Here is a 10,984-nt window from a genome sequence, read left to right on the forward strand (position 1 = left end):
CTTCTTTCCTCCCTTCCTCCCCGCGGCCGCGCGGCGCTGGGGAGCCGCGCAGAGGAGTGGCCGGGCCCTGGAAGAATGCGGCTTTGCCGAGGGGGCAGCACCCGACGCAGCCTGCCCACCGTGTAAGCAGCCTGAGCGGAGCCCGGCGCCCAGTCGCGCGGGGGGCGGACTCTGCGCCTGAATCGCTGGAGGTACTTGAACCTGGGAACGCAGGGAGGGCAGGGACTCGCACGCGGAGACCAGACAGGCAGGCGGGTAGTGGGACGGGCAGACAGACAGACAGACAGACACGCACTCACCCACAAAAGCACAGGCGCTGAAGGAGCCAGAGATAATGCTTGAGATAAGCACAGAGAGTAAAGGAGCGTCCAGATTTATTTAGAGCAGTGAGCAAGAGCGAGGGGTGGGGACCCAAGGCTGGCGCTGGGGACCAGGCGGCGGGCGCTGAGGAGGGGAGCCCAGGGTCCAGAGGAGGCTCAGCTGGCCCGCCGATGCCTACGGGAGGGCACCAGGGTCGGCTCCTGGCTCTGGCTGCACCCCGAGCCTCTCCTATTTCCTGGGGGTACAGTGGGGCGGGAAGTGGGGTCTTTGACCTTTCTGAAAGAGCCTGCCTGCCATTGCTGGCACCTGGAGGTGACACCCCCCAGGTGGTGGGGAACCCCCTCCGATCCCGCCCCCTAGCCCTGCCAGGGCGGGGAAGCCGGTCTGGGGCCCTCCAGAGGGAGCAGTGGGCGAGGTCGTGGAGTGAGTGGGAGCCTCACTGGGGCAGTTGCATGTGAGTGTGTCTGTGCGGGGCCTTGGCTCTGACGGGGCAGGGGTCCAGGACTCGGAGGCCTGGGCTGTGAGGCCTGGACTCTTCCTCTTTAGTGCCCCAGGACTCCGGAATCTTAGGGTGATTCTTATTGTTTTGTTTAGAGAGGGTGGGAAGGGTCAGTGGGTGGCACCGGTGGCTTGGGAGAAGTAAGGCACCCTTCAGGTCCTCAGGGAGTATTCCAGGAATTGAATCAAATCCCCCCATCTTTAAGGCGCTGGTCGACCTGCCCACCGGAGCCTCCGGGCTTGGACATGCTGGAGGAGCCCCAGCCTCGGCCTCTGCCCTCGGGCCTCGCGGGTCTCCTGCTCCTGGCCTTGTGCAGCCGGTGAGCAGTCCTCCCACCCCACCCCATCCCTGTCTTCCAGCCCGTGGGAGAAGCGCCGACCTGGGTGGGGGAGTTGGGAGGGAGGTGCGAGGCCTCGACCAGGGAACCCAGCCGTCCGCCTTCTCTGTTGGCAGGGCTCTGAGCCATGAGATTCTGGGCCTGAAGCTGCCGGGCGAGCCGCCGCTCACAGCCAACACCGTGTGCTTGACGCTGTCGGGCCTGAGTAAGAGGCAGCTGGGCCTGTGCCTGCGCAGCCCCGACGTGACGGCGTCGGCGCTGCAGGGTCTGTACATCGCCGTCCACGAATGTCAGCACCAGCTGCGCGACCAGCGCTGGAACTGCTCGGCGCTCGAGGGCGGCGGCCGCCTGCCGCACCACAGCGCGGTGCTCAAGCGCGGTGAGCGGGGGCCGGGGGCCGGGCGGGGCGGGGCGGGGCCGGGGGCCGGGCGGGGCGGGAGGGCCCGGGAATTCCCCAGCCGCCGGCCGCCGCCGTCTGGGCCTCGGAGGGCTCCTCCTGGCTTCCACCTGCACGCTGCTGGCCAGGCAGCTGGTCCCGGCTCCCCTAGCCTCGCCCCCCTTTCCTGCCGCCTCCCAACTGCACCTGTGAGCAAGAGGTGCCCCCAGCCCTTGAAGCTTCAAAAGCCCCTCCAGTCCCTCCCCCATTTTCCCTCCCCTCCCTCTCTACCCGGACAAGCCCAGGCGGGCGTCCCCAGCGGAGGTGGGGTGACGCCCCCAACCGTTTAAGGGTTAAACCTGCTCCCCTAATTGCTGGGGTTCCCAGGAGCCAAAGCTGGGAACAAAGACCCTGATGGCTTTGAAGCTGGGGGGCAGCCCCCTCCTGGTTCTGTGGGGGCCCCAGGTGTCACTCACCTGAGCAGGTGAGGAAGGGCTGGAGGGGCTGAGGACAGGTCACTGCTGGCCTGGTCTGGAAAGCGTGGTCTCCAGGCATCATGCCTCTCCTGTGCCTTGCTGGAGTTTACTCCCTGGGGAGTAAAGACCCAAGGGGGCTCAGCCCTGGGTGGGGAGTGCTTTGGGGACTATGGGGTTAATAAGCAGCTGCCATCTGTAGGGGAATTCCCAAGACTTGTGCAAACAGCTTCACCCTTGGAGGGTTGGGGTTGGGGGGGGGGTCGGGAGGCTGGCCCAGGAGTCCTGGATTCTAGTGTAAGAGAGTCTTGGGCTCTTAGAAGGCGCTGCTTTCCATCTTCTCCGGGCTCCAGAGAGCCCTGTGGAACATGAAGCAAGGAACCCCTCCCTCTTCACAAGGCCTGGGGTAGGGAAGGCTTTACCATATACCTAAGCCTGGGAAAGACTTGTCATCCTGAGTCTGGTGACCCCAAAGCATAACAGAAAGGCCAACCTTTTAAGAGGGCCTTAGGGAAAATCACCCCCCCCCTCCTCCCAGTGTTTTATAGGGTAATAGCAGGTTAGGATAAACATGAAGGGCAGTCTTGAAGGGCAAATATAAAACTAGAACCTGGGAAGGGGAAGGGAAGCCCCATAGATCCAGTGCTTTGGGGTGTTCAGGTGGAGTGGTGGAGAGTAGGTTGCTTAAAAGAATGTTTTAGTGGGGCATGGTGGTGTACACTTATAATTCGGGTGGTGCACACTTGTATTCGGGAAGCTGAGACCAGAGGATCGCAGTTCATGGACAACCTCAGCTACTTAGTGAGGCCCTCTGCAACTTAGTAAGACCCTATTTCAAAATAAAGAATACAAATTAGGGCAGGGGGTATAGTTCAGAGGTGCAATGCCCCTGGGTTCCATTCCCAGACCTGCAAAATAATAATAATAATAATAATAATAATAATAATAATAATGTTTTAAGATGGGTGTGGTGGCTTGCTTGTAATCTTGTAATCTCAGTCTATGGGAGGCTGAGAGAGGAGGATCACAGGTTCATGGCCAGTCTCAGCTACTTAGTGAGACCTGTTTCAAAGTAAAGAATAAAGCCAAGAATGGCGGTGCACATGTGTAATCTCAGTACTTGGGAGGCTGAGACAGGAGGATCCAGGTTCACAGACTGTCTCAGCTACTTAGTGAGGCCCTCAGCAACGTAGTAAGACCTTGTTTCACAATAAAGATTTAAAAAATAGGGTTGGGGGTGCAGATCAGAGGCAAAATGCCCTGGTCCTAATCCCCAGTACCAAAAATAAAATAAAATGTTTTAAATAATCCTACAGAAAAAAAAAATCTCAAAGACCTCTCCTCCCACCCCACCCAAGCTCCCTGCAGGGCTGGGGAATTTCTAAGGTTTTCAGCTGTAGAACTTTGAACACATCTTCAAAGATCTCAGAGACTTCTCTTAGTCATCTCCCAACCCAAGGGTCTCTCCTTCTGTGGAGACTCTTTTGTCTACACCTGAAAATCACAGACTTGCAGAGTGAGCCTGGACTGAGAGGTCATATTGACCCACCAACCTCCCTTGTAGATGTGATAGCTGAGGCTCTGTGCTGTTTTTTTCTGTAACTTTCTCCCAAATCACTCAGCTGATACATGGCAGGGTCAGGATTCAGTTAGGAATATGTTTGTTTATTTATTTATTTATTTATTTATTTATTTATTTACTGGGGATGGAACACAGGGGCCTTCTACCTCCAGGCTACACTCCCAGACCTATTTTATATTTTATTTGGAAACAGGGTCTCTTGAGCCAACTGAGGCTGGCTTCGCACCTGCGCGATCCTCCTATCTCAGCTTCCCAAGCACCTGCGCCACCACGCCCGGCAGGAATTTCTGGAATTGTAAGGTGGCTTTTTATTTCCTCCTGGCTCCCCCCCTCTCAGCTGCCTGTCAAGCTGACCTCCAGTGTCACACTTTCTCATCCCCAGGTTTCCGGGAGAGTGCTTTCTCCTTCTCCATGCTGGCTGCTGGGGTCATGCATGCGGTGGCCACGGCCTGCAGCCTGGGCAAGCTGGTGAGCTGTGGCTGTGGCTGGAAGGGCAGTGGTGAGCAGGATCGGCTGAGGGCCAAACTGCTGCAGCTGCAGGCACTGTCTCGGGGCAAGAGTTTCTCCCACTCCCTGCCCAGCCTCCTCCCAGGCTCAGGCACCAGCCCTGGCCCCCAGGACACATGGGAATGGGGTGGCTGTAACCATGACATGGACTTCGGGGAGAAGTTCTCTCGGGATTTTTTGGATTCCAGGGAAGCTCCCCGGGACATCCAGGCACGAATGCGAATCCACAACAACAGGGTGGGGCGCCAGGTATGTGTGTGCATCTTGCCATGGGTCTTACTTGCTTTGAGGGCCTGGCAAGAGTATGAGAGGCTCAGCAAAGTAACAGGTTGAAATGTGGTGGGTGGTCCCCACTTGCCATCAGCAAGTCCCCCAGCCTTGGTTTCCCATTTGCAGAAAGAGCCTGATGGTAACCTACCTCACAGCGTCATTAAGGCTGACCTAGCAAATAATGCATCCTACCTGATGCCTCCTTGTTGGCCCAGGACATGGTAGCTGTTATTGCAGCTGCCTTCTCTACAGACTTAAGGGGCATTCTGGGCTGCGCTCCCCATTTTACTGGTGCTTACTCTGGAAAGAGTACTAGATTAGGAGTCAGGACAACTGGAGTTGAGCCTGGTTCTATTAACCAGCTGATGATCACAGATGTTCAAACTACACTGCTCTCCCGTCAATCAAAACGAGGGTGTAGCTGGGCGTGGTGGCGCAAGCTAGCTTTCGGGAGGCTGAGACCTGGAGGATCACGCAGACAGCCTCAGCTACTTAGTGAGGTCCTCTGCAACTCAGTGAGACCTGGTTTCAAAATAAAGTATAAAAAATAGGGCAGGGGGTGTAGCTCGGAGGTCAAATGCCCCTGGGTTCCATCCTCAGACCCGCAAAAAAAAAAAAAAAAAAAAAAAAAAAAAACAAGGGTGTTGAGGTGGGTGAAGGGGCACACACCTGTAATCCCAGTACTTGGGGGGCTGAGTCAGGAGGATCAAAGGTTTGAGGCCAGCATCCGCTAATTTGTGAGGCCCGGTTTCAAAACAAAATAAAACAAAACAAAAAACAGGGCTAGGGTGTACTGCTGCTGGGTTCAGTCCTCAGTACCCAATACTTTGAAATGCCCTGATATTCTGTCTTTTGTCCCTCCCTGTGTTCCCTGTCCCCTCCCCTCTCCTGTGTTCACTTTCTGCCTTCCCTTTGGCCTCTTGCTCCGCTGCTGATACTCCAGGTGGTCACTGAGAACCTCAAGCGAAAATGCAAGTGCCATGGCACCTCAGGCAGCTGCCAGTTCAAGACGTGCTGGAGAGCTGTCCCGGAGTTCCGGGCTGTGGGGGCAGCCTTGAGGGAGCGGCTGGGCAGAGCCATCTTCATAGACACTCACAACCGCAATTCTGGAGCCTTCCAGCCCCGCCTGCGTCCCCGTCGCCTCTCAGGAGAGCTGGTCTACTTTGAAAAATCCCCTGACTTCTGTGAGCGCGACCCCACTGTGGGCTCCCCTGGCACGAGGGGCCGCGCCTGCAACAAGACCAGCCGCCTGTTGGACGGCTGTGGCAGTCTCTGCTGTGGCCGTGGGCACAATGTGCTCCGGCAGACGCGGGTTGAGCGCTGCCACTGCCGTTTCCACTGGTGTTGCTACGTGCTGTGTGATGAGTGCAAGGTCACGGAGTGGGTCAACGTGTGCAAGTGAGGCTCGGCCTCCCCCTGGGGCTGAGGGTCCTGTGTGAGAGGGGCGCCTTCCGGCCTTTCACTCTGATTTCTGTCTAGGGTCAATTTTAACCCCTTCAAACTCAAAGTATCTACCTGGAAGCAGCTGTGGGGGCAGTGGGGACAGGTGAAGCCTGTGGTGCACAGCTCCCTCCCCACAGTTGGAGGACCTATGGGGGACGCTGTCACCCCTCCTCTGCTCCAGAAACACCTGAATGGACTAAGATTAAATGGACTGTATTGAACCCCTCTATTTGGCTCCAGGGGCCCTTTAACCTTGATTCAGCTCCCCTTTGATTGGGGAGTCCTTATAGTTTGGCCACTCTTCTCCCTTGAGACATACCCCAAAGCATTGTGTGGAGTTATTAAAACCTATATCTAGAAAGGACCAGCCAGGCATGGTGGCGTACACTTGTAATCCCAGTACTTAGGAGGCTGAGACAGGAGGATCCTGCAGGTCCGAAGCCAGCCTCAGCTACTTAGTGAGGTTCTCAGCAACGTAGTGAGACCCTGTTTCCAAATAAAATATAAAAATAGGTTTGGGAGTGTAGCCCAGAGGTAGAAGGCCCCTGGGTTGCATCCCAGTACCACACACTCCTACTTACCTACACACTCATGTACCACAGTCTCCTCTGTGGAGTCACGGGAGACAGTAGGGGTAGAAAGGTTTTTCTGGGGGATGAGTTCTGCGTGGCACACTCTCCTGAATCCTCAGAAAGCTGTCTGTCCAGACCCTTAGGGAAGCTGTCTCCTTCCGCCCAGATGTTAACAGGGACCCTCCAAAGGAAGGGTTTTACCTAAGATTATTGGAGCCTTTTTTTCCTTCAGTAGAAGGGATAAGACTGGATAATTTATTGTACTGAGACTTGTTTTTGGTTTCTGTTTGAAACTAAAATAAATTAAATTACTGGACTGGTGGTGGATAGAGATGGTGGTGATATATGGATCCACACTTGGGATCCTCCATGGTTTCTTTTCTATGTGAATTCCCCTACCTTCCTATTCTCAATGACTTTATCTATGGATATCCTGCTGAATATCACAAAGGATCTGAAATGGTCCTGAGTGACTTAGTTGGCAACTTAGAGTTTGTGAAACCAGAGGAACTTCTAGGTGGGAAGGGTTAGAGATCCTAACATGGGCCCTATTTACTCTCTATGCACCTCAATTCCAGATAGCACCTTGATAACAGGGAAGGGTTGGCATTTGCTTTTTCTGTAAAGGGCTAAATAGTAAATATATTAGGCTGTATATTGTGGTTTTGTCTCAACTACTCAACTCTGTCCTAATTCCTCCTCTGATGTTTTAGATCAAAAGCAGCCACAGGCCATACATAAATGAATGGGCATGGCTGTGTTCAATAAAATTTAATTCACAAAACTGGGCTGCAGGACCAGATTTGGTTTTTGGCTGTAGTTTGTTGACCCTGCCACTTAGTATGAGGTTCATTTGTTTGTCCTTCCTCCTTTTATTCTTTTTCAGTACCTCTCAGCTCTTTTTTCTAATATTTAATTTTTTTTTTGCAGTACTGGGGATGGAACCCAGGGGCATTCTATCTCCAAGATACACACCCAGCCCTATTTTTTATTCTTTATTATGAAATAGGGTCTCACTAAGTTGTGGAGGGCCTAAGTAGCTGAGGCTGGCTGCAAACCTGTGTTCCTCCTGTCTCAGCCTCCTGAGTACTAGGATTACAAACCTGTGCCACCACACCTGGATTTTTATTTTATTATATTTTTAATTTTGAAACAGTATATCACTATGTGGCTGAGGATTTGGCTAAGTTGTTGAGGCTGATCTCAAAACTGCAACTCTCCTATCTCAGCCTCCTGTGATTACAGGTGTGTGTTCCACCACACCAGGTTTCTCTGGGGTCTTTTTTTTTCTTTCTGGTGGTACTTGGGGGTGGAACCCAGAGGCTTTCTACCTCCAGGCTATACTCCTAGCCCTATTTTATGTTTTATTTGGAAACAGGGTTTCACTAAGTTGGTGAGAGCCTCACTAAATAGCTGAGGCTGGCTTCGAACCTGTGCGATTCTCCTGTGTCAGCCTCCCAAGTGTGGGGATTACAAGCATGCGCCACTACACCTGGCCTCTCTCTGGGGTCTTAAAGTCCTACATGTATCTTAGCAGCAAACACAGTCCTAAAATAACAAATAAAAACTCAGTGGCTACAAACCAGAGAACTTAGGAGGAGATGCAAGACTGATGAGAAACATATAAAAGGGATTCCTGTGTTCAAAATGGAGTTTTTGTTTTTGCTCTGGAAACCAGCATATTCTCCCATTGAATTATTTGCCTGTGTATTTTTTTTTCTGAACTAGGAATTGAACACACACACACACACACACACACACACACTCACACATACATACATACATATACATACATACATGCATATATATGTGTGTGTGTGTGTTACTGGGGATGGAACCCAGGGACATTCTACCTCCAAATGACAACCTCAGCCCTATTTTTTTATTCTTTTTTTTGTGTGTGTGGTACTGGGGGTGGAACCCAGGGGCTTTTCTACTCTGGGCTATACTCCCAGACCTGTTTTATGCTTTTTTGGAAACAGGTCTCACTAAGTTGCTGAAATCCTCACTAAGTAGCAGGGATTGGCTTAGAATCTGTGCCATCCTCCTGTCTCAGCCTCCTATGTGCTGGGATTACAAACATGCGCCACCACGCCTGGTTTATTCTTTATTTTGAAAGGGAGTCTCACTGAGTTGCAAAGGGCCTAAGTAGCTGAGGTTGTCCATGAACCCGGATCCTCCTGTCTCAGCTTCCCGAATGCTGAGATTACAAGTGTGTGCCATCACGCCTAGCTCAGACCCATATTTTGAAACAGAGTCCACTAAGTTCCAGAGGGCCTCGTTAACTTGCCAAGGCTGACTTTGAACCTTCTCTCCACCTGTCTCAGTCTCCCAAGTATTAGGATTACAAACATGTGTCATCATGACCAGCTCCGTATTTATCTATGTATCTATTTTGTGATGCTGGGGATTGAACGTGAGGGCATTTTACCTCTGAGCTGCACCCCCAGTCCTATTTTATTTTTATTTTGAAACAGGGTCCCACTAGGTTGATGAGAGTCTCACTACTTGCTAAGACTGTCCTCAAATCTGTCACTCTCCTGTTTCAGCCTCCCAAATACTGGGATTACAGGTATGTACCACCATGCCTGGCTCTGTATTTAATCTGTGTGTGTGTGTGTGTGTGTGTGTGTGTGTGTGTAATCCCAAATGCTGGGATTACAAGTGTACGCCACCATGCCCAGCTCCTTTATCTTTTAAGAGATAACCAGAGAAAACTTTTTTTTTTTTTGCTTCAGTCTCTCTATTTCTAGCTCAGTATCTCTGAAAATAAATCTATCCTCCCAAGATTCAATACTGAAAAGGGATATGCATTTAGAACTTTACAAATGATTGCGTACTTATGGACAGGAAGATACTGACTCTAACATCACCTTGGCCAGGGTATGTAGAAATAGTTTCCTCTGTTTCTCTAGACAGTAGATAATATATGCTATACAAATTATCCTTAGATCAGATGAAATGATAATAGCACCAAGGTAGCAGGGAAATTTTGAGTAGTATTGGGTTAGGGCAGTACTTTGTGGCATTTTGTGTGTGTGTGTGTGTGTGTGTGTGTGTGTGGTGCACGTGATCAAACCCAGCATCTCAAGTACACTAGGCATGCACTTTACCAGTGAGCTATATCCCCAGTCCTATGGAAACATTTTATGTCCTGAATTTTCACTTGAGCACTGAGAATTCTAGGTTTGGAAGTTTGGTGGTGCCAGGAGATCCCACCCTTATTTCAGGCATTTGCTGTATGTAAGGGAGAAGAACGCAATTAGAAAGGGCATAAGATTTGAGAGAGAGGCCGGGTGTGGTGGCGCACGATGGTAATCCCAGCGCTTGGGAGGCAGAGACAGGAGGATCTTGCAGGTTCGGAGCTCGCTGCACTGGCTTAGGAGACCCCGTTTCCATTAAAAAATATATAAAAATAGGTCTGGGAATGTAGCCCAGAGGTAGAAGGGTTTCCAGGAACCCCAGTACCATTAAAAAAAAAAGATATGAGAGAGAATAATGACAAAGAATATCCACAATAGCGACCACAATAGCGAAAGTGAGGCGTGGTGGCACATGACTGTATTTTCATATTTGGGAGGCTGAAATTGGAGAATTCCAAGTTTAAGGCCAGCCAAGCAATTTAGTGGTAGCTGGCCACAATTTAGTGAGACCCTGTTTCAAAATAAAAAATAAGCCAGGCATGGTAGTGTATGCTTGTAATCCCAGTACTTGGGAGGCTGAAAGAGGAGGATCACAGGTTCGGAAACAACCTCAGCAAGTAATGAGATTTTCATTAACCTAGCGAGACTCTGTTTCAAAATAAAAATAAAAGCAGGGCGTGGTGGCTCATGCTTATAATCCCAGCATTCTGAGAGGGGTTCATGGACTGCCTCAGCTACTTTGTGAGGCCTTTTGCAACTCAGTGAGACCCTGTTTCAAAATAAAAATAAGCCAGGCATGGTGGTACACACTTGTAATCCCAGCATTTGGGAGGCTGAGACCGGAGGATAGTGGTCCGTGGACAGCCTCAGCTACTTAGTGAGGCCCTTTGCAACTCAGCGAGACCTGCTTTCAAAATAAAGAATAAAAAATAGGGCAGGGGGTGTAGCTCAGAGGTTGAATGCCCCTGGGTTTCATCCTCAGACCCGCAATGAAATGAATAAAAAGTAGGGCTGGGGGTGTAGTGTGGAGGTAGGATGCCTCTGGGTTCAATCCCCAGTACTGCAAAAACAAAAACAAAAAAATGCTGGGTGTGGTGGTGCACGTCAGTAACCCAGTATTTGGGCAGCCAAGGCAGGAGGGTCTCCAGTTTGCGGCCAGTCTCTGCTCCTTAGTGAGGCCCTCCGCAACTTAGTGACTCCGTGTTTCAAAATAAAAAATAGAAAACAGGGCTGGGCTATAGCTCAGAGGTGGAGTGCCTTAGGTTCAGTCCCCAGGACTGTGCACATGTGCATGTGCCCCCCCCCCATGAATAATATACAGAATGGCAATTTTTCATATTCAGGAAAAGGAAAGGGACTGTCCAACAGAGTTGCAGCAAGATCATTTTAGCTTCGGCTTCCTTCCTCTGGGTCCCTTTGGCTCCCTTTCTAGTTTTCCCTCTTCTTTCATCACTCTGTGGC

The 10,984-nt window shown here is 51.3% G+C and overlaps 1 protein-coding gene across 1 annotated transcript; it reads left to right on the top strand.

Moving 5' to 3' along the window:
- Positions 1–1,065: 1,065 nt before the first annotated feature.
- On the top strand, positions 1,066–5,767 carry WNT10B (Wnt family member 10B; the record flags this gene model as incomplete). The annotated part of the gene is made up of 4 exons (XM_080705732.1): positions 1,066–1,139; positions 1,274–1,536; positions 3,971–4,344; positions 5,309–5,767. 4 exons carry the CDS (start codon positions 1,066–1,068, stop codon positions 5,765–5,767), a joined length of 1,170 nt encoding a protein of 389 aa, XP_080561858.1.
- Between the last annotated feature and the right edge of the window lie 5,217 nt (positions 5,768–10,984).

The sequence above is a fragment of the Muscardinus avellanarius genome, assembly GCF_963383645.1.
Source record: "Muscardinus avellanarius genome assembly, chromosome: 11".
NCBI lineage: Eukaryota > Metazoa > Chordata > Mammalia > Rodentia > Gliridae > Muscardinus > Muscardinus avellanarius.